Source organism: Lepisosteus platostomus, chromosome 7 (assembly GCF_059453375.1).
Source record: "Lepisosteus platostomus isolate fLepPlt1 chromosome 7, fLepPlt1.hap1, whole genome shotgun sequence".
NCBI classification, from domain to species: Eukaryota; Metazoa; Chordata; class Actinopteri; order Semionotiformes; family Lepisosteidae; genus Lepisosteus; species Lepisosteus platostomus.
In genome coordinates, this window is record NC_142617.1 from 51,280,038 (window position 1) to 51,303,992 (window position 23,955).

Consider the following 23,955-nt stretch of genomic DNA (forward strand, 5'->3'; position numbering starts at 1 on the left):
GTATTTGCAGATTTTCTGTTTCTTGAGATTGGAGTGGTTTTCAGCCCGAGTAACCGAGTGGTTGTTTGTTTTTTAAAAAAGAAATACATTTATTTACAAAAAAAGCATCAGTCCCTAATCTTATTTCCATCTGGAGTCTGTGCAATCTACTACAGTGGATTGAAACCCAGTACAGTCACCACAGGGGTCTTTGCTCTTCCAGCACTCTTTTTAAGCTTAGCACTGCTGACACTAATGGAATAGTCTTCCCATTCTGTGAGGTTTGTACTTTTCTGAATTTTCATATCGCAGCATATTGACTTTCTGCTCCTTCCACTTAGCTGTGCGCAGCACATCAATAGAAGTTGTTCATCCTACTGGGAAAATTTGATTAGGAATTATTACAGCTGATTGAGACAGATTGTGCGTTATTATAGGACAATAGACTTTGGATTTCCACCTCCATTCATTGCCTGAAAATCAGCAAATTAATACGCTGCCACTGTCAAGCGTTGAAGAAGAAGAAGTTTTAAGTGAACAGATGACTACCGTCAGAATCCTCTCAACCTGGAAATAGAGATGTGAAGGTCACCAGGGCTGTGATGACAGGGAGAACATTTGTTGGTAAACAAATTAATCTTTCGAAAGGTCGCCATTTGTTTCAGCGCCTTTCCCCCCCCCTCTCTTCCTCTCCCCCCTCACACTCTCCGCTTATCCTTTATCCCTCTGCTTGTCAGGACGGATGGGGCGGCAGTGGTAGGGGAGGGGGGAGTCTGTCACTCCGGTATGTGGGGCGCAGTGTGAGCCGGCTGTTTGGCCGAAGGAGCTGCGAATTTGCAAGATATCAGCATTCTTTGAAGAACGCCGGCACCTGATTGCTGCGCTATGGGCTGGTGGTTTACAGCTGTCTCAGGACAGGAGTGGGTACCTGGCCCTGCATTCCAATAAGATGGGCGCATACTTTCCCAACTGGCGCGCACTGGCCCTCTGCCCACTGATACCCAACTGTCTCACTCCCAGCCAGCACATTTCCAGCTCTTCCCTTCTGTGCCGGCAAAAATGTGATTTCATTTTTTTTTCTTTCTCACCACCCTCCCCTCCACCCCCCCCACTACCACCAGAAAAAAACAGATGTGTTGTCTTTCCAAAAAAAAAAAGTTTGTCTTTTTTTTTCAACACCTGCTGTAGTAGGCCGCTGTTCTGCTGGTGATTACAAGATCAGCAGATAACTATAATGGCAGTGATACAAGCCATGGCAAGAGCAATCAAACAAGCAAAAAAGCAGGTGCTAAATAAATAAAAGGAGGCCTGCAACTCATCAAATCAGTCAAACTTTGTTTTAGGTATTGCTTTTTTTGTGAAAGCAACCTTCACAATGTGCATCCTGTTTAAATCAAGAAATCATAAAGTAAATATACATTATTTCGGAGGGGTTCAGCTGTGTTCCTTTGGTAACTGGCAATTGCCACATGGTGATCCAAGTCACAGTGGGCTAATGAAATGGCCCAGGATTGAACCAGTAATCACAGACCTCATCCTAAGACAGAGGACAAGGTAGAGTCCAGAGGAAAAAAGATGGAGAGGTCCACATAGGAGTGAAAAGAGGAAGGGAAGAAAGGAGGTCAGACTCTAAGAGGGACAGTGTTCATTGATGGAAGAGGAGGAGAGATGGCTATGAAACAGGCAGAACGGGAGAGAACGTGAATACCAGTGGGAGGAAAAGAGAGGGAGATCTGAATATCTTCAGCTTCAAATACAAAACGCCATGGGGGGAGATGGGAGTGGACCCAGGGAATGGTAGGGGGACACAGGACAGAACTTTGGGAGACCCCACTGGAGAAAGTCACACCAGGTATATGTGAGCAGGTAGGAAATGAACCAGGTGTGAACAGAGCCAGAAATTCTTGGGTCAGTGAATGTTGACCGGTGAACAGAGTGATCCACAGTGTCAGAAGTGGCATAAAGGTCAGGAGGGCTAGGACAGAGAAGGTGAAAATGGCACCAGCTGAATGAAAAAGGCTCTCTAACCAACAGAGGAGCGGTTTCTGATGAGTGTGGGGAGCAAGACCCGGACTAGAGAGGGTCAAGCAGCAGGTACAAGATGAAAGCGGGAGGCTGGATAAGGGTTTTAGAGTGATAGGGGAAAAGGGAAGTCAGAGTGGACCAGGGAGGGCTGGAGACCTGAAGGTCAGTGCATTAACCTGCTGTCCCACCCATCACCCACATCTGTAGGATTGAGGGATCAGGAATGTTTTTTTTAAGAGTGGTATTTCAGGCCTATTCAAAAAAGGAAGACTGCCTCAGCTTGTAGAAACTTGATGTTGTCCAGTGGGTTCATTTTGGTCCTTCTTTTGCATGTTTACATGACTGTTACTACAGTCTGTATTAATAATTCAGCAGTACTGACTATGAATATGTAACAAAAGGAAAGTTGGCACTTCATGCCTTGATTTTTATATACCAATCTAACAGTCCAGTGTGCCCTATCTTTTAAATATTAACAGTATATAAAATTAATATTTACTGTTGAGCAGGACACCTAACATTTATATCTAACGGCAGAAACGGTAGAAACCAGATAAAAAAGAGACCTGACTGGTAAAATATTACAACCTCTTGATTTACTTGTTCATTAAAACTAATTTTAAACAGATGTACAGTAAATGGATGTTTATAGGGGTTGCTCAGTATGGATAGCATCTGATAAATTAATAAACGAGAGAGGAAGTCCAAGTTTATAATAGGTATGAAAAATAAGACAGTTAGAAGTTGGGAGGGGTTAATTACTGATCCTGAAAGGATGAACATTTGGAACATGAATGCTGTCAGAGAATCCAGACTCACAAATCTGTACAGCTGGGGAAGGAAGAAAAAAAATACAAGTACTGAAAGTGTCCCCTAACCACCGCTGACCAGATCCCTGCCAGCTCTTGATTGATAGCTCCAGGGAAGGGAGCTTATTGGCCAGTTTACAATGTCATTAGCTGCTGGATCCTAGCTCCTATGTTCTTTAATGAATGCAGCAAATCTGCTAGTTGTTAACTGCAAAAAAGGGAAAAAAGCCATATTTACTGACATCTACAAGCTGCCACAATGCTGATTAATGGATGCCATCTTCTCATCTTCCAGCCCCGTACAAAAGAAGTTTGAAGCATAATTCTAGCCAGTGACCCGGAACTAATAACCTTCTACTTGAGCGGGCTATTGAGCTGAAGTGCAGCAATTCTAAGTCTTTGTTTCCAGTGGTCCTCTGGCCCCCCAGGGCAGTGCTGTGCTCCAGGCAGAAGTGTGGGTGATGGGTGGGGCAGCAGGTTAATGCACTGACCTTCAGGTTTTCGGCCCTCCCAGGTCCGCTCTGACTCTGGTCATGACTCTTGAATGATTTTGGCAGTGATACCACAGTACCCCCCCACCTGCACTTTGCTATCTAGGGTCTGCCGCCATAAACCTACAGTAGCTGACTTTAAGCAGGACCGTGGGCTTATAGAACTGTGCAAAGGAATATTTGAACATGGCTACCAAACACAGGTGTTGAGCTTTCCCACTGCTGAAATACACAGAGACAGAATGAAAGAAAACGGTGTACTAGAACTCGAGCATTTAAGTCAATAAAGCCCAAAAAAGCGTATTACCTGCTAATGTGCAATAAAATTAATCTGTTGTTTACTACTGATGGTGATCGAAACCATTAAAATCTAAAAACATATTTGAAAAAAGCCAACCAATCAGATGTATTAAATCTGTTTTGCTTGCTTCCTCCTGCTGCAGTGATTACTCCAATGGCCTGTTTGATTGGGAGGGTGGAAGCTGTAGGCTTGTAGTGTTTGGTTTTATTATCTTCAGTGAAAGCAAATGACTGCTGAATGACTAACGACTAGTGAACAAATTGCCATTTTAAGACATAAAAACATGCCAAGGTAACTATATAAACTTAGGTTCCCCAGTATGAAGACCCAAACTAGGTGGGTGTACTTTCAATTCTGGTTTAAAAGTAACAATAAAGATGTAAAGGAAGAGCGTCACATTGACAATGCAAAAAGGGTAGACTTTCAAGCACTCCTCCTGTCTCCTCAGGCCCAGCTGCAGAAGGTTGTCCATGGTCCCACAGTGGGCAGTCTTGTGGTGGTGCCTGCCGCCCAGCGGAACAATCCCTACCTGGCTCCTCCACTGTCCCAGAACGATATGAAGACAGGTGAGCTAGTCGCCCAGGGCTGGCATGCTGTTTAAAGCCTCCATTGCTAGAGAGGAGAAATCCATGCTGCAATTTTCATTGTTTCATGTTTACACTTTCAGTGCTTCATCCCTGGCCTGCAATGGCTTAGAAAAACTACCTGTTACTTTCTCTGTAGTTGAGTCATTGTGCATTAACCAACTAATCCACCTCTGCAGCTGCATGTGTCTCTGAATTCAACCCCGGGCTGTCATACAGCAAATGAAATATGCAAGCCGATCGTGTTACAACTGCCCTGTAATTACTGTTGACTGTTGACCAGGGAGGAAAAAAGAAAAACCAAATTTTTAAGCAAATACAAAATGTGGCATAAATTGGAAAAAGATTGTTGTATTTTCATATTCTGTTAGTTGTGCACAGTGGCATGATCATGATATAAAGTCTTATAAAGTGCCCAATATTGCTAAAATTGCACAATGTTACGCTTCCACCGCAGTTTAGTTTAGTCCACAATATTGCATAATGTATGTTTAAAACAGACATTGTCCTCCAATCATACTTGTCTCCTTTGGCTCATTGCTCTTTTAATCTTGGAGGAACTGAGTCAACCTCCCGACTGACACAAGCGGTAGTATTTCTGTCCTTTCATTAGTTAAGGCAGAATGTCAAATCCTGCTCAAGACACCAAAAATGCAAAGCTGTAATATGATGTGAAACCAGCCATGCCAGTCAAAAATGTTCATTGAAATTCTCATCAGCAATTCATTGCCTGTAAAATATAAATGGATAAAATGAAAGATGAAATTTCTACCGCAGATGTTAAGGCTTTTAGACTTAGAATTATATATTGCATTGGTCAAGACAATTTTTGGTCACTTTTTTAGTGTTAATATAAAATGTACTTAATATGGATTCAGACTGACTGGTTTCCAAAAATATAGGAGGTGACGTACAGTATAATGAGTGCAAACAGAATATTGTTCCAACAAATATTTCTTCAACAAATAGGTTACCCTGACATTTGTAAATTACCTATTTTAGTAAGGTGCTTTATTTTAATTGATTCCACTAGGGCCTTAGCTCTAAACTCTAGACAGAAATGTCCGTCAGGCGTGTTGTAAGAGTCTGTGCTGTGTCTTGCAGGTATCTCTAGCCTGCTGGAGAGGGGCTTGATTCCTGCAGCAGCACAGCTTATCCTGGAGCAGCCTCCTGTCCGACCCCAGGCAGCTCCTCTACACGCCAGAGACAAGGCGCCCTCTGCTGGAGGGACAGGTCAGGGCCACAGAGGTGGAGAGACAACTGGCAGAGGTGTATAGTCTAGTTCATCGTAATATACAGTATGATAAAACTTTTATTTGTATTTTACCTATTTGGACAGTGCAGTGGCTTTCTTAGGACTGCATACCTACAACATTAGGGGTGCCCATCACATTTTACATTTCCATTTTTAATAAAGAAACACGGAAGACATATTCCTAAAGATTGTCCTACTGCATTCGAACTGGTCCACAGGTCCTGTGTCTGGCAGAGCTGTGGGAGAGAGGATGGATCTGTCCTTGTCCTTGCATGAGGAACTGGAACCTGGATACAGCAGCTGTGACCCCAGCTGGCAAGCTCCCATCCAGGGCCCTATCACCCCCCCACCCTCTGTTACCTCAAAGAGATCGGCCACCAAGCACCGACCCCCCCCAGCACTCACCTCCAGCAGGCTGTGTCCAATCGTGCCAGAGGTACAGTACTGCCCAGCTGGCCTGTCGTGTCTCAGTAATGGTCTGCCTATGAGCATTGTCTGCCCTGCCATATTGAAAATGAGCAGCACTGACACAGAGATAACATGGTAATATGGCAAAATCATCATAAATACCTCCATGTATGGTTTGTTGACCTTGTGCATCAAACAGGTCCTGATGCAAATGTGCAAGCAGGCGGCTAGCATTAAACTATAATTTGTGAAAGTGCTCTCGAAAAAATTGGGCAATTCCACTGTTTTAAACAAAACACAACTTTTGTGTAAGCATTGTCTTTCACTTTCTAACAGTTTGTATTAAAAAATAAATCTCTGGGCTATGAGTCTGGAATGCAAGCCCTCAAACTCTTATTGTAAGGAAAGTAGCATCTCTTTTAAAATAGAAGATAGAGGAAACAGCATGAACAAAACATTATTAGCTCCTCGAAAACTATACTAGAAGAACTGTTAAATTATTTGGGGTGATATTTATGCCACAACATGATACAAATTATTTTTAATACACTCATTACACTCTGTGACTGTAATTAAATTAATTAAGAAACAATTCAAACCCTGATGTTTGCAGCACTGACTTTCTTCCTCCTGTAATGAATGCCCAGTAAGAGGCCAAAGTCTTACCTGTGAGTTTTGGAGTTCTATTACATGATTAAATAGCTGGGGCTCTTACTGTCAGTTTTGAAAACTTCAGATGGATCTTCTTTTCGGTTGCCAAGTTGAGCAGTTTTAATTTATACCATGCACACTTCATGGAAGAAAAGAAAGGAAACTGAAATGCATAATGGACCCTAGAGGCACTTGTTCTCTTGTCATGTTATGTAGTTCTCTCCATCTAGTTATGCCAGATGTTTTATGTTTTATAAATACGTAGAATACATTAGGAAAAATAGCCACAAGCCATGCAGAGAATGGTGATTTTAAGTGAGAATTTTAAAAAATGACAAAATGGTCTCGTTATCTGAGCAGGCATTTCCCTCCGATGTTGTGGTTTTTGTGTAAATACCTGCACACGAATTGGCAGTAGTTGACAGGCTGAATGTGGGAGGCACTCCTTTTCCTGTGGTTATACAAACCAAACTACCAAAACATGCAGAGCATTCTGATCAGCTACCATGCTTCAGGAAAAGTTTCACTAAATCCTTAGATTGTTACACCAGTAACAACCAGAAGAGCATAATCAGTCCCCTCTTTTTCTGTGTTTCTCCATTCTTGTATGCATTACTGCGTCTGCAGCCTCTACTGGTGATGGAGCCTCTCGGCTCGAGCAAGAATCTCTCCTTCACCATTCTCAACGGGCAGGTGGAGGAAACCGCCCCAGAGTTCTCCAGATTCAAGCGGCACTACTGTCTTTCCTGGGGGAGCCTGGCAGGAGCGCTGAGGAGGCTCACGCAGGTACTGCGGGAGTATGCCGTGCCCGTGGCTGTGGTGAGCGGGCCAAGGATGGCGGAGCTGGCTCAGGGCGGAGAGCTTGATGGAGGAGGGCTCAGCTCGGGCGACCTCATCTCCACTCTGCTGAACCAGGAGGAGGTGTGGGAGATAGTGCGACGCCCTGGCCAGCGCTACAGGGGGGAGGGCGGGACAGAGGCGGCTGCCGTAGCAATTCAAACCTCTTGGAGATGCTACCGTGTCCGATCCGCCTACCTGCGCTACCGGCGGCAAAAGTGGGCGGCCGGTGTCATCGCAATCTCCTGGCTACTGCATGCTCAGATGGCACGCACAAGAAAGGCCCTGCAGGCATCTCGGCAGAGACACCTGGAGAATTTCCGCAGCAGGGCTGAGGTGAGCTGAGCCGGCAGCTGTCATCTCTCTTTCTCCATCTCTGTGTCTCTCTTTTTCCCTCTCTTTCCTCTTCCTGACATCCCCCGCTTCAGCGCTCGCACAGCTCCCGTCCCCGCCACCCCCTTCCTGCGATCTCTCTCCCATTAAAAAAAGATTCCTTTGTCGCCGTGCAGGGATTCAGGGTCACCAGCGACAAAACAAATATTGTGAAGAAGGAGCCTCGAGATTTTTTTTGATCTGGCTGTCAGAAAATCAGTTTCGATCTCTGTCTTCCGATGTGTCTGAAGCAGAAAAATATATAGACTTACCTTTGTGGCAGTTTTCATTCGGTAAAAAGAAAAACAATACAGCTTCCCCTTGTCTGTGCCCTGTCATCTTTTGGTAACGTCTTTATAAACGCAGACAGCCTTGTAATTAGTGCTCACAACTTCGGTTCTGTTTGCCTTCACTCTGTTTTTTTTTGTGCTTTAAACATTCATATTCTGTTAATTAAACCCCCTAATCTTCCCCTGCCAGTAGCATCATGTAGCCGGCTAATTGAATTAATTGGGGGGAAGATGTTTCTAAGTATGTAATTAATTTAATTAATATAATTTATGCTTGGCTTGTTTCTGTTAAAGCAAGTAAAAAAGACAAGCTTGACTCCCCTTTTTTTTTTTTGCCTTCCAAGCCTTGACTTGATGAATGTGTGCGCAGTCCTGTCACTGATCAATGTTTGTCTTGATTTCTAGCATCTGGCAGCCAACTGGAAACACATCAGGTCTTCCAGGAGGAGTATTATCCACATCCCGTCATTAGGTACCTCTCTCTCCATCAGCCCGCGCTATTACCCCGCTGTATTACGGCGGCGTTATTGAGTTCAGGGAGGGCCTCTTGTCTTATTCAAATTGGTCTCGGCAGGAAAATGTTCTCGAGATGATGAGAGTAATAACACAGGGGAGCCCTGCGCTTCAAACGCCATTTAATTTGGAGATTAAGCAAATAAAAAGTCATTACAGAGGGCCGCTTACACGCAGGCTGAGGTGATTTGCCTGTAATTCACTTTCATTTATAGGAAATGAACTATAAAGCATTCGGATTTTCTTTCGTGTCTTTATTGTATGTGGATATTTTTTTCCCTGCTTCCGTCATTATTATTTATTATCGCTATCCAGCGTCAGGCCAGGGCTCTCGTCTCTTCCACCTCTTGCAGCGCGTGCTAGAATGTCTGAGGCCTGGGGTCTCCGCAGCCCCACCACTGCACGCGGGGAACAGCGGGCTCTGTGCATCTGCACCTCGTGTTTGTGCGCTGGCTTTAATCAAATGTGCAGTCAAAATGATAAGCTACATTGTCTGAAATTATTTAGATCTAATTACGAGCAGATGGGATGCTTTATTTGCACTTAGGGCGGCTGAGCGAAAGGAAATGCTGTGTGAACAAGAATAATTAGGAAGTTGAATAGTGGCGTTTTTTTGTGCTTAAATAATCCGCACTTTCATGCTAATTAGCAGTAATGTAATTATTTAATTACATTTATGCATTTTAAACAGCAGCTCCTTTTTAGAGCTCTGAGGTCCTGGAAGTGAAACAGATTTATTATTTTGTTTTTGCACGTTTAGTTATTCAGTTGTGTTGCAACACTGCAGCAGTGCTAATGACAAATTGTCATTACCTGCCGTGAGTTTTTCAGTCATGGAGACTGCACACAGGGATGCCGTGGGAAGCACACAGGCTTAATTAGACTTAACTAAACTTCAGAACCCCTCTTTGTGCTCATTAACACATATTTATGCCTCTGAATGCAGTCTTGTATCTGATGCTCAGATTTAACCTTCAAAATATTGGTAAGCAAGCCTGATGAGAGCAAAAATAATGTTAGTACTTGTTTTAATTATCTGGTGAAGAAGAATGATACTTCTTAACCTCCCCCGCAGATCAGAACCAAGGCTCTTGCTTTCTGATTGCATTGTGAAATAGTGAATAGTTTTATAATTGCACTGCTGATGAGGCAGCATATTCTAGATAACAATCTGTTTTTCTCTTTGCTTGCCAATTGAACTGCGCATCAGTGCTAAAAGACTTAATAAAGCAGAGACCTCTCCACAGTATGCACTGAAATCATTGTGCACAATTCAGGCAGATGAACAGAGTGCCTGGCAGGCTGGGGTTATGGATAGCTCAGCCTGTAATAGTTCCACCAAACAGGCTGGGATTTATGAAAGAGAAACAGAATAATGTCAAGGCAATTAATGGAGTTTTCACTCAGTGGAACAAGTATGCAGAAACTGGTATTTAATTATAATGGATAAGAAGTCTAAATTCAACAGAAACAGCAGAGATATGTTCTTGTGAGAAGAGAATGAGTTATGCAGTACTCTGGGGCTCACAGACCAGTGAACAGGCACATGGTTGTCCAGGTTCTATGAGTATTGTTGCCAGCGGTGGCTGCACATGCTACTAGCCTGTGACTTGCGCAGCAGACTCTCTGTTGTTCTCTGTTTCTTCAGAATGCAACATCGTGCCCAACTGACTGTTGTAGATTCCGGGTGTTTTGTAGTTGTCCCTATGCAGATTCCTCAGCTGGTTGCTCTGCTCTGGTTGACAGGGCGCTCTCAGCCTCTGCGCTTCAGCCTGAAGGACCTGGACATGCAGCAGGGCACACAGCTGGGCCGGCTGTGTGATGTGCGAGGTAGGAGCTGCCGCATCGTGCCTGTGATCCCCGCGCAGCTCGCTCTCAGCCAGAGTACCAGCCGACCTTCCTGCTGCTGCATCCCACACCCTCTGTCCATGGGTGCAGAGCCCTGCTGTGCCATGTATATGGGCAAAGAAGACCTGTCCAGCTCTCCCGGTCCGTGGCATCTGAATCACCCTGTAGTCTGTGACCAGGCCCATTGGGATGCACAGCTGCAGAATACCACAGTCTGCTGTGCTGTGCTTTGCTTACATTTTTCTGTGTATTTAAAGCATAGGATGCAAAGAAATTCAGGTTTATTTTGTCATTTCCTCTTAATTGTGTAAGCTTTTGGTGCGCTTCTCGTCAGAAGCGCTCATCTCTTTTTTTTTTAGTAGCAATTGAAAGAAAGTGACTTTCATGGGAAAAGAATCTCTCGTTTGTATCTGTTAAACACTCTGCAATTGACAGATCCCTGATTGAGTATTGACTGCATATTGATCATGGTTATCTAACAGGCTATTATCAGGTTATTGGAGGCCATCTCTTTCAGAAATGTAATCATTTGCTTTATTGAGAGGCTTGGGTAAAGTAACACACACCAAATTGTCACTACGTGCAGTATCTACACTTTTAACAGGAGTGTAGAGTGGGAGCTTGTTTGTATCAAGGCAAGTGCACTGTAATAAATAGAAAGCCTTGGTGGCAAAAAGTATTTTTTATTCTGCAAGTAAATTGGAATTTATTACTACTAGTGTGATGGATTTGCTTCAAAGGCTGTGCCTTAGTAAACAGATTCCTACAGAGTCATTTATCCACTCCTGAAAATTTGCATAGAAAGGAAAGCAGTTTCTTTCTCGAATACCAGCTATGGGTCATGCGTGGCTGTGTCAGTACTGCCTGTGCCTTTTCTCTGTTTCAGATGAGAATGTGGAGGTGATCTACGTGTCTCCTGTAGCGCTGGGAGAGGAGATGCAGCAGTATTACTCCCGGCTGCTGGGGCTGCAGGGGGCTGTGACCAAGGCCGAGCCGGGGGACACCCCCACTCCCTCCGTTCAGCGCTTCACCATCCTCACCCCAGACGCCCTCGGCTACTTCCCAGTAAGAGCCCAGCCAACTATAAGACAGCATCACACAACACATGGCAACTCCGCAGTGCTCAAACTCGAATTATGACAAGCGTGTGGCAAAAGAGTTTGAGAATTTTTTATTATCCATCTACCCACTTTCTAACCACTTCATCCAATTTAGGGTTGTGGGGAGCCAGAGATTTGGTGCCAAATTCTTAATAATAATAGAAATAATAATAATAATAATAATAATAATAATAATAATAATAATAATAATAATAATAATAATCTGAGGCACCACCTAGTGGTTAGATACAGCTCCTGCAATGTCAAAAGTAGTGTTTTGTCCAAATTTAATATAATTTGAAGCATTACAGTATTTCTGAATCCATTATAATTGAAGAAATATTTCTAGATTCTTTCTCCTCCTTCTATGGAAATGATTTTATAATGAAGATATCAAGCATGCATGTGCCCAAACAGGCAGGCTTCTGTAGCACCTTTTGTACCGCACTTAATTGTGATAACAGCCCTTCAGCTCTCTCGCCTTGATATAGGGGGCGCCAGAGGTGTTTCTTGTACAGGATGTCTGAGTGAGTCTGCTGACTCTGAGGATTCCATTTAGTGAGTTTGTCCATATACAAATGTTGAAATCGCCATTTTAGATGGGTTCTAAATGAACTTTCAAAAGCAGGACAATATAATAAAATAATGCTAAACAAACACATTTTCAGAACATAAGGATGGAGGAAAGTTGAGGAGGAGGCTGTTCCTCAGTGCTTTGTGCTTGCACCCTTCAGGGTCCGGCTTCCATAGCTCACTGATCGAATTCATTTGGTTTCATAGGTTTTGCTATGTCAGTTGACTTGGATTAGCAAACACTTGTAAGAAATAGATTTAAATAAAATAGAAGTGAACCCTTTGTGTACTTTTGGAGTCTTTTTTGCATGTGGAAGCATGTCTTTCGTGAAAAGCAGTGCAGCAGAGTAAAACTGTTAAATCCCTGCACTGTGAGTCATTTGTTCTTGATGCCATGTGTCTAAAAGCACATCTTTTTTATGAAGCTGGTGTGAACCAGCTGCTTTGAGCAAATTAAAAAAAAGGCTTATTATTTACAGGTTTATATTTGCAGGAATCAGCGCCTTAAAACTCGAAGGAGGACCAGCCTAATACCTGGAGATGCTTTCAGTTTTTAAGCCATGTTTAAAAAATTACCAACTGAGCAAACTGCAGCGATTCCATCTTCAATCTAACTGTTTTATTAAGGGTGTATCAATATTGTGATAGCGGCCTTTGACTGATTCAGCAAAAGAGGAGAGAAATGGCTTTATTTATTGCCGTGTGTTTTATGCTTGGCATTTCCTCCGAGTAGACGTTTGGCAAGTGAGGAGTTCTTCTTCTTCATTTTTCCTATTGATTTTCTAGATGCTTTGATGTTAAACTATGCCAGAAGTGTCACTGAGATGAATCACTGTTAGCCAAGGCTGGCAGCATCTTTCGCGAGTGACAGAAGGATAATTCCGCGTGGATCAAATAAATACAGATGTGAAGTAATTAGTTGTATTCCCAAGGAGCCCATTGCCGACGCGCTAAAGATGTGAAGGATTGGGCAGCCTCCCACCAGCAGCTTTTATCAATTTAAAATGCTCAAGTACAGGATAGGTCACAACCCAGCCGGCTATTAATAATGTATCTGTTGTGTGTACAACATAATAAATTAGACCCTAGAATGGGTGCTGAAAAGGACAACTATAATTCTCCTAACGGTGGGGGGGGAATCTGTTGCCTTTTCCCTTTTTCTTCTTTGCAGACCCATAGCATGTGCCTTTCCACACTGCTGAAGTACAGCCCGCGGACGCTGAGGCGCATTAAGAACCTGATCCGAGGAAAGCCCGCCTATATCGTCGGGGGGGCCCTGCACGCAGATGACCTGGACGTAGCGGACACTCTGGGGGTGCCGATTCTGGGCCCCGAGCCCGCGCTGGCCGAGCTGTACAGCACCAAGTCCGGCAGCAGGAGAGTGTTTTCCAGCGCCGGAGTCGCCCTTCCGCCAGGTCACGGCGACATCTACACCCTGCAGCAGGTCAGCCCAGCCAGGGCTCAGGGGCTGGGAATGGGAGCTCATTCCACTTGACCGTGGCAAATCTTCTCCACCCTGCGCTTTTAAAAGAAAGTTTCATTTGCAAATCCTCCAGATGCAAACTGTCATTTATGTAATAATTTCTCACTGCAAAAAATATAGATATATTTTACTCTTGCAGGCTATAATACAATGAATGTGCCAGTTCTTAAAACTGCAGCTTTAAAAGTCATGCAGCTACAGGACAAAGCTGGCATTACTTCCTTTCTGGCGATTTGAAGTAGCAGTCATATTTCGAAATATTTAAAAATCTTTTGAAAATTATTTTTTATGAAAAGAAACTGTTGTGAAGCTCTTAGATACTTACTGCATGCTTTCTGTGCAGTCCTTTCAGTCTCTAATTTTGCACAGAATTTGCTTAATGAAGTTTATCTTTTTTGGAAAACTAAGTCTCAGCGTGATATTCTTTTTTGTAAGGATGATACATCTTAGAGTTGTCAATTCATAGGTTTGCTGAGATGCTTCTAATCTTTTTATTGTCCTCCTTCAGTTGTACGATGCTCTGAGTCAACTGATTACTGACCACCTGGAGGTCGAGCGCTGGCTATTGAAGGTGGACAGTGAGTTTGGCGGCAGGGGTACAGCATTCTGTGATGTCTCCCACATGAGCTGCTATGCCTGGGCACTGAAGGAGTTCAGACGGTACGGGCCAGATCGCTGGAGCCACGCCTGGGCCCAGGTCAGGAGTCCACCAAACATCCCGAAACATTTATTCACTTCTCTGAATAAATGAGCTTCACTGGTGCACAGACCTGCATTGCCTGAGTGACCAACAGAGCGGAAATCTTACTTAATCAGTCAAAACAGCATCATGGGATACAAGAAAACTGAGAAGCGTGAAGTTATTCATCTTTTTTATTCTTTAGGTGAGGGAAGCGATAAGACATTTAACCAATTTAACATCACTCCTCAGGCACTGTGTGATCTGTGTTCAATATGGGTCGCTATTGCAGATTTGCATTTGATGCGGATAATATTAGCCCTGACTAATATTGTCTCACTCTTTATACATTATGACCCTCATGTCATGTGTTCCTGTTTACGGATTTCCACTTTATCATATTCAAAAGGGGGCAAGAATGAGGTAATCCCAGGGCTATAATTCTCTGTCACTTAGCGTAGGAATGCATCCATACCAGCTTGTCCACTGTGGTTTGCAAACTGCAGCATACTCCAGTGTTGTGCATTATCAGAGGTTTTTTTTTCAATGGCAAGTACAATGTGATATCTACATACAAGGCAACCAGATCTGAAACATATGTTGACAGGTTATTAAAAATATCAGTGCCTTTGAGGAAAGACGTTAATTCTCCCACACAGACCAGTGTGTGTGTGTTTTTTCATCTGCAGTTTTAGTGGAGAGAGGCATGAGATGAAGGCTCGTGCTTCACATAAACCTTAGTTTACAGAAACTCTGTCTTTACCTTCACCTTTGCCAGGTCAAATTGTTAACATACTTTTAATAATTATAGACGTTATTTATAATTATAATAGTTCATTATAATTCTAAACTAGTTAACTATAAAAAAATGTACAGACCCTTGCCTCATTAACACAAGAACATAACAATTATGACAAAATGCAAAGCACAAAGCAGAGCAGGCACAACCGCCTGTGTGTTTTGGTGCATTATGCAAGGATAGATGCATATTCCGAGGGGAAAGAAGCAATTCCATTATGTGTGGGGATGTTAGTTTTGATGTGACAGTGCTATTTACAATCCTGTTTGGTCTGGACTCCATTGTGCATGTTAAATCTAGAGAAACACAATGTAGCCTACTGTGCGTGTTTATTGTATTAGGTAAATATAGATATTTTATTGGTTGGTTATAACATTGGGCCTTAGAAATTAGAAAAAGGATCCTTTATTATAAGGCCTGTTGGAGGCAGGCTGAGATATTGCAATCATGTGAATATTGAAAATGGAATTGTGATTGGTATATTTTGAAAAACACATTTAATTGTCCTAAAGCTGGTGATTTAAAATTTAAAATTTGAAGCCTCTGTTTTACCCTTTATTTAAACCTGCTTCAGGAAGTAATGTAAAGTGTGACGACACCCTTCCTAAAATTTGCTATTGTCCCTTTTAAAAAAGAAGCATATGTGCAAGCAGTTAGTGTTGCATTGATTTAATATGCTTGTAATCAGTACGTACAGCTTCAGGCCTGCCGTGTTAATTTTTCATACGCTTACAAAGTAGCCTTTGATTTTCTGTCACGCGTTAATTACAGTGTTTTGCCATTAAAAAGGGGAGCTTTGTGTAAACTAATTACAAGGTAATCATTGTGTGCTGCGAGCACGCTGTTTTCACCTTTTATTTTATTTTGAAATACGTAACATCTTGCAGTCTGGAGCTGCTATACCTTCCAGCTATTAGCTCTCGCTAATTCATAGTGTTATTCTGTTTAAGATCAGGGCTGTAATTGTTGTGGTATTGGTGCTGTTAATTACTGGAGTAAACGGTTGAACCGAAGCCAAGGCCTATTGTAGTGGGGTTTGAATGGTGTTTTTACCATCTGGGGCCGCGTGGAGAGGCGAGTGAGAGACAGAACAGCATCAAGGCCCGGACCAGGAGTTCAGACCCTCAGGGCGCAGGGGCCATATGGAGCTGGCACTCGAACTTTGGCTGTATTGTATACCTTGCTGTTTTAATCAATGGCAAGCCTGTTCAGAGAATTGGAGAACAGAGGTTATTTCTCAGTGTTGTCGTTCTCTAAAACCATTCTTTCATTGCATGCAAGTGCCTCCCTGTGACCCGTATTAATGCTGGCTACTTTCAATTTTCATTCTTCTGCAAACAAAAGAGTAAGATATCCCCACACAACAGTAGTCGACACTATAGTCAAAACTTCCAACTTCTTGTCTTCAAAACCTGTAGACTATTAAAAGATGGTGAACTTTGATTTTGTTATTGTTCAGTGTTATTTAAGAGTATAATTTTGTAAAGTTATTATTGCCATAAACATCCCCATTTTATATATTTTTTTACTACAGTTATTTTGAAGCTGCACATTAGTGCCTTAATATTCTGACAAAGTCCTGTAGGGATGTATTCATGTTTTGAAACGTTACTGTTCACTTTTTGTAGCACATCAGTGTCTGCCCCCCAATTCTTTTCCTTCCTATCTGTTATTTAATTCCTCTCTCTAAAGCAGTCAGACCCCAAGAGCCTTTCCCAAATTGTGCCTATGACAGAGAGACAGCTCTGCAACCCTGGAGTGTGTATGTTTGCAGGCTCACCAAAAAAGATCCCCCTGCTATTCGGCAGGCTGTGTGCATATTGTTTAATTATTGACTGTGCTGTGGCTCAGCGTGAGGAGGCACAGAGAAGAATACAGACCCCCATGTGGTCCTAAAACAGCACAGTTGCTCAGCGGCAGCTGAGAAGGGCGGAGGAGTGAGGTTTTTGAGAGTACCTCTTGTTGCAGGCAAGTGGCTATTTGGTGAGTATGTCGCTGAAGCCCTGAAGCACATGGCTCAGTGCTGAAGCAGAGGGCCTGGGGTGACCCTGCCTCTGTTACAGGCTTAGTCACGAGGGCCAGTGTGTGTGTTCAGGAGCAGATATCTCTACAGCAGACCCATACAGTTCTCCCCCCCTTTACTGACTGCATACAACCCCTCCCCATGCACACACACACAGCCGCCACAATGGATCATTAGGTACAACAGAAAATTGCACTTAATAGCATCAACAGATGGAGCGGAGATTTTTTTTTTAAATTGTGTTTGCACAAACAAAATTAAAGCATTCCGTGCGAGGTGTGTAATGGCTGGTTATTTAATGTTACTGGTCGTGTTTACCATTTTCACAATAAGGTTAATAAAATCGAATCAGACGCAACCCCCCCAGTGTTTCTTTATTTGAAACGCTGGCTGGTCAAAACTATTTTTTTTTTATTCTGTCGCTTACATAAGTAAACCTCCTCAGAGTAGCTGCTATTTCCTCTTCTTCTCTTTTGTTTCAGCTCTGCCTGTTGTAGCTCTCCTCTGCTCTTTGTCCTTATTTCCTCTTTTTTTCCTTCGTCTCCTGACTCACATCCAAGCCATAAGAGTGATTTCTCAGGGGCGCCGCTTATTTCCGCTGTAGGTACCTCTAGTTCCTCCAGAGCAGTTGGCAGGGACACTGCTCTGTTCACACATGTATCTGTTATGTGAAGTTTATAGTTTATGTGTTACAGGACTAAAATTCATTGGGGTTTGTTAATTCATTAGTCGACTCTAAATATTGGACATATGTCAAACAACAAATTTATATGTGGCGTACAGTATGGTGAGACAGCTCTTATCTGAGTGACAAATCAAACGATGCTTCACGCATTCAGTGTGTTTGAGTGCAGAAGAAATGTGCGCTCTCCCCATATTGAGCTCGGCTCTTCAGCGAAGTCAATTGAAGCAGGAATCCGCTTAAGGTACAAAAACGCGGGTTTGCTGAAATAAATAAATGGTAAAATTCCAGTTTTGGTCATTTGATTATTTGCGGCCACACTGTGATAAGTTTTTATGAGCGTGGCTACCGTTCCATTAAAGCAACAACAGTTTTCTTACACTTTTTCCCGCTCCATTGTGTGCTCTATGGCTTGTGCAGGAGGGGAAATCACCATCCAGCGTTTGACCTCAGCTCTGACAGTACTTTATTATGATGGCTACTTTGTGACTGGAATTTCAACATCCGCTCTCCCTGAGCATCGAGTCGGAGGAGTATGACAGAATAAAGTAAACTGTGTTGTATCGTAAATGTAAGGTCTGTCAGTTGTACTTCTGCAATTGCAAATTCCAATTACAGATCTATAGGGAAAGTGGTCAGAGCAGGGTGGCCCTCATGAAGAGCAGGAGGATGATGAAAAGGGTTTTTATGAGTTCCGATTAATTTGATTCCATTGCAATTCATTGTAATTGTACCATTGGTACAGTTGTTCTCGGTGTGTCTGCCACCACAAGTGGGGTGATTCAAGGCTGGACTCAGCTGACTCTGTCCCACTTCCTTCATTCTCATAGCGCCTCCCGCCTGAGAAGCAGGCCGACAGCAGCTATTTGTGACCGGCAGCCAGAGAAAAAGGACGGGGCAGAAGCTGTAATTTAGCAATTAACAGCATAATTAAGTGCTGAAGCCATTATGGCATTTTCTAGTTACAGAAACAAGAGCTGCATTGATCAGCGGGATTGCGAGTCGGACCTTGATTGACCGGCTGATCGATCGGTTTGCACATGCATTCATCTGCGACAGGAGACGAGGAGGCTGGAACTTTGGGCCAGGTGGTGCAGTTTCCCCTCCGATGTTCTTGGGCCCTCAGGCACCTTGCCTGACATGCCTATAATGTGCCTCCACATTAAGACTGGAGCTATCAGTCTCACCTCTCTCTCCCAAGTGCCAGGCACACTTCAGTTTCTGATGCTGCAGAGCAGCTCAGAGGCCTAATGACACTACTGAAATTTTAAATAACCTCCTAAATTCCCTAATAATAAATGCTGGCACCAGTACTTCACCATTTTTCCAGAGCACTGATCCAGAATTTGTTTGTTGTTTTTTGTTTTTAAAATGTACTGATAGATTTTTATTAATTAATTAATCAATCATTATTAACTATTATTATTATTTTTCTAGCATATGGTACTAAGCGATAGCCATACTGTGGTCCAACTGTTGAAATTTTGCAGTTAAAATTTTGATGAGTAAAAATATATAAATTAAAAATAACAAAATAATAAAAAATAAAAGATTGTTGTTTAGATTTTTATAAAATTAGTATGTTTCAAATTTTACAATTGACAGTAAATACATACTGGTATAGTAACAAAACCTATTCCTGCTGTATTCTGTAGACAAGGGGCTATAACTGACATTTAACACTGAACATGCACAGTACCCAAACTCTAGACATTCTCCTACCCTCCTTCATTCAGTAGAAATAAAACTCTGTACTTTCTGATGCCCTTTCCTCTCCTCACGCTTTACTCTTGAGTTACGTCTTAAAAACTAAATTACCACACAGTGAAGATATCTTGGATATTGTCATAACCTGTTACCCTTCTGCTACTTGTTTTCATGCAGCGTTGAGCTACTGGCTGCTCTGTCATGCAGAAAGGGAGCAGGGAAGGGAGCACTACCTTGCGCTCAGCGAGGGGCCGCTGGGGTGTGCTTTAACAGTGTGGGTGTCATGTGTCAGCTGATGCCTGCCTTCTCCACAGGAGCAGGTCCTGCTGAAGGTCCAGGAGGAGCTGCCCAGCCTACTGGCTCGCCACGCCCAGCCCGTCAACACTTCGCACTACCCCACGTGGGACAACTTCCTGCAGCACTTCCTCCGAGAGGGTAACCCGCACCTTCCTCCTAGGGTGCTTCCAAAAGTTATCTGCAGCTCATTCTAAGTCTTCGGCAGTTTTTAAAAGGGCCATGTGATCCACCTAGTACTATAACGCAAAGGAGAAAGTTCACCACTTTCGTAGACTTTCTGCCATTAACATCATGAATAAAGTATTACAGTAAATCGCAGCATCCTTGTATGATTTTCTCATTAGGAGTAAAACAGGCATGATGTGAGTGGAAAGGGAAAACCTTTAACAATCAGGCCCATAGTATGATTGTACCATACTATAATGGTCCCATTGGCCCGTAGTTGATTCTATCAAAGAACATCTTCCAATAGTACTAAACTAGTTTTCCTATGAAGATTTTTTTATATGGCTTTGAGTTCTTTCTTGAAGTTGTTCTGATTGCTCAACCTCACCTGCTGGTTGTTGAAGAAAGGCTTTGTAAATCTCCCTTTGAAAGTCACTTTCTTCTGTGTGGTACTGCAGTGTTAATATGCGCACATTATATTTCTGTGTACAGTACATATCCCTGTGTGTTTCTAATTAAGCACTGGCTGTGTTTAATGTTGCTGATTGTACAGATCAATTCATTCTGTTGCAGTGCTGTGGCAGCAGGATGCTTAATTATTAATCAGATTGTAGAGATGATCGTTTTAAACAGTGAGGGAGCTGGTAGGAGCAAAGTTCCACAGGGGTCATAGGCAGAATTGAACAACTGATGTCTATACTCTGTCTCTCTTTCTGTCTGTGTGCCTTTGACTGTGCATGTCTGTCTGTTTTTGGCTTTTCTGGACCAGGTGGGGTAGTGGAAGCCTACCCTCCATCTGACAGCGTGACCTGCCTGACAGTGGACATGCTGATCGAGCCCAATGGGGAGGTGTCTATGCTGTCCTGTGGGGACCAAATCCATGGTTCCAGTGTGTTGAAGGCTATGGGTTCCTCCGTCCCACAGACATCTGTCTGTCCTGACACCCTGCATGCCATCTGCACCCACATCGCCCGAGCCTGCCATCAGCGTGGGGTCATTGGCCACTTCTCTGTTGACCTGGCCACCTTCCTGCATCCCCGCACCCTTGAACAGCAGGTGAGCCACCCCCATCAGCCCCACATCAGTTGGAGACGAGCTAATGAACAAACACGTACAGAGCCCTACTGTTGAAAAGCGAGCAGCATCGATTCGAATATAGAAGGCCAGAGCGAAAACACAAAAATGGAGCTGGCGCAGGCACAGAGGCATTTGGTCCCTTGGCCTCTTGCATCCTTCAGGGCCTGACACTCAAGGCGAAGATGTGAAAGTACTGTGAAATTGCCGGACTGTTGCTGGCACATCATACTCAGCCCATCTTCTGCTGCCCCCTCCTGGGACAGCGTTCTGCAGGACTTCCTCAGGCAAGCTAAACTGCACCTGTCTCACAGGGCGCTTCATAAGACCATTTTAACTTCTGGCTAAATCTTTTTTTTCTGGTTAAATCAATTAAAACAACTTAGATATAAAACTCCTAGTCATGCTGGAATAATTCCACTGTACTTGGGGGATGCTCATTTTTATGTGGCAGGGGTCTGCTGATCCTCCATACTCCCTGTCTTCCCCAGGGGGACTGCGCAGGAGAGAGTGAGAGAGAAAGAAGTGGAAATAGCAGAGGAGCCTTATCAAATAAACTGCCAGGTCTTATTGTGTCAATAAACTAATCCTCCTTTTAAGGCTTGCCCTCTGACCCCGTGGCGGTCGGCCTCTGCAGGCATCTCTGGCAGTGGGGGGCGAGAGGTCAGCCTGAATCTACTGCCTCAGTCGTCAGATTTAATACACTTCATCGGGTTGACACAGTAACAGAGACGTTTGGATAACTGTCCAGTGACAAGAATCTTATTTCTGTTTTGTAATGCCCTGCCACATTATAATGGTAGAATGCATTTGTTTTGTAACAAACAGCAGCAACATCCCGATCTGTAAATCAAAACAGACACAAAACATCTCATACTCAACATAGGACTCACCTGCTCTATCATACAGATGGCTGACATTTCCAATGTAAGAAAAACAGGCAGGTAGAAATTGCACAGTCCCGCAGTTTTGTTGGACTGTTTGTTGCGTGTTTTATTCTAGCAGTGCTGGTGTGAGTTTTTTGGTTCAACCTGCTGGTTTGATAATGGTTTGATAATCCTGAAGAGGAGTGAATGTTTAGACTGTGACTCCCTGTAACAGCACCTTCAACTGAGATTAAGTCATTGCAAACCTTTGCTCTTGGCTTACCCTACATTTCTCTTTGTGTGTATATGTGTAACACAGGCACTTTATAGACTGAATGCACTATGATGAACAATTTTTATATACAAGAGCAGCAAGCTTGAAGAAGGAAAATCTGAGAAGTGAGTTAAGTGAATGTTGAAGCTCTGGGGTTTTTCAGAGAAGACCCCCCCTCCCACACCTCTTCTCTCTCTCTTCCTGTAGTCACATGCTGATTTCCTCTCCAGAGCAGATACACAAGCTCACAATGGCTCCCTCGTGACTAACACTGCAAACCCATTGAATTAATGAATTGGCGTCTATTAGGGAAACTGCTGAAACGTGGCCATAAACTGGCTTTCAGATGATATCAGATCCCGCTCGTGTTACTTGACAACCTGGGTCTTACAGTGTCTGCAGTGATGGGGAATGTTTCCCTGGAAAGCCTACAGCCCCCAGTACCAGAACCCCGGAAGAGCCGGACCAACAGCCCGTGTTTCTCTGACGAGCTGCGTGAACTGAGCAGTGGGGGTCTAACTGATCGACTCTCGGAGTGTCTTGCACCATGGGGCGGCTGTTTGCATTGTGCCGCTACAGAAGCTGTTGCTTTGAAGATGTCAAAGCTTTACCCTGTGCATTTAAATTGACAAGACACCCTTAATGTACCAGAGGACGGACACCGTGTGTGGTTGATTAACAGGCAGTCACTGCCAAGAATGGAATAAATAGCTTCTGAAGGAAAAGGGCCTACAGAAAACTTTAAAGAGTGGAGGTGTTACTGTGAGACTTGGAGTCCCTTCTAAATTTTGTTTAAATTCTAATTTGAACTATCTTTGATTTTGTAAGGTTCTTATTGAGAGGCTGAATAGAACAAAATGTAGTTATTGATATAATAATTCTGTGCAAAACTTGTTCTATTGATTGACAGCTTATTAATTCCCATATTTTGCAACCATGCTTGCTATCTTTGGAGCTACTGGTTATTAGGCCTGGTGACTTTTTGAGCTCTGCCATTCTTCACTTGACTGTGAGCATTGAATTTTGAGCTGCACTTCTAACATTTTCCACTAGAGGGCAGCATGATCTGGATGCTGATTAGGTTGAAGTTGAGTATGGTTTGCTTGTTCAGTCATTTAGATTTAAAATGTACAGAATATCCCCATCATAAATAAAACGTAGAGAAAATCTATGAATGTGTTTTAATTGTTTTCAAAGTACAGAATGTAATAGAACATTTATTTTGCCAGACATGCTGACTTATTACTTCAATTGGAACACCAAGGTCCTGATTTTCAAATTGGGTTCTTCCCCCAACCCCTGAGGTACTGTTTCTGGTAAAGCACAGTATGAAAAGATCCTGTGCACACAGAAGACAGATGGACGTGTTGGTTGAGGGGCTGTCCTGAGAGATGTGTATGTGGAGTAGTTGAGCTGCGTGTATTGTAGCTGAGGCTCATCCACTCCTGGCTGGAGCTGAGTGTGTCTGTCACCCGTCCTTGTGGAGTGAGTTGTCCTGAGGCTGAGAGCGAGCCGCCACACAGACAGACCGACAGACAGATAGGAACTGGAGCCTTTATTTAAGCAGTATGGAGGACTGTTAATCTGATCCCCTGTGAAGAAGCAGCATTAGAGCCTGTAATACTGCAGCAAAAGCCGCTTAGGACAAAGTGTTTTCCACTGTCCAGTCAGCCCTATAAAGCCCCTCTCCTCCTGGCTCTTTCCAATAGGTATTGCCTCCAGCAGGCAACTCTGGGGCTCTACCGCAGAGCCCTGGGGTCCTCGAGGGAGAGCACCCCACTGTGATCAGTCCCCCAACCAATTAACCAATGTTCATTTGGTATAGTGTCCTGTATAGCTGGGTACCATCTCACTGCTGTCATACTTTACA

General features: G+C 43.4%; 1 protein-coding gene across 5 annotated transcripts in view; it reads left to right on the forward strand.

Moving 5' to 3' along the window:
• The window catches only part of iqch (IQ motif containing H), a 37,426-nt gene that overhangs the window by 3,567 nt on the left and 9,904 nt on the right, over positions 1-23,955 (forward strand). For 3 of the 5 annotated variants that reach the window (XR_015940325.1, XM_088641090.1, XM_088641087.1), the window contains exons 6-16: positions 4,054-4,171; positions 5,294-5,458; positions 5,663-5,880; positions 7,131-7,676; positions 8,408-8,474; positions 10,214-10,345; positions 11,250-11,428; positions 13,208-13,480; positions 14,028-14,216; positions 19,724-19,844; positions 20,641-20,927. Coding sequence is in view for 4 of the 5 variants with exons in the window: in XM_088641090.1 (XP_088497216.1) it covers positions 4,054-4,171; positions 5,294-5,458; positions 5,663-5,880; positions 7,131-7,676; positions 8,408-8,474; positions 10,214-10,345; positions 11,250-11,428; positions 13,208-13,480; positions 14,028-14,216; positions 19,724-19,844; positions 20,641-20,927 (2,295 nt within the window). In the remaining variant the exon portion in view is untranslated. The remainder of the gene's footprint in view (positions 1-4,053; positions 4,172-5,293; positions 5,459-5,662; positions 5,881-7,130; positions 7,677-8,407; positions 8,475-10,213; positions 10,346-11,249; positions 11,429-13,207; positions 13,481-14,027; positions 14,217-19,723; positions 19,845-20,640; positions 20,928-23,955) is intronic. The other 2 variants (XM_088641088.1, XM_088641089.1) reach the window with 2 other exon arrangements.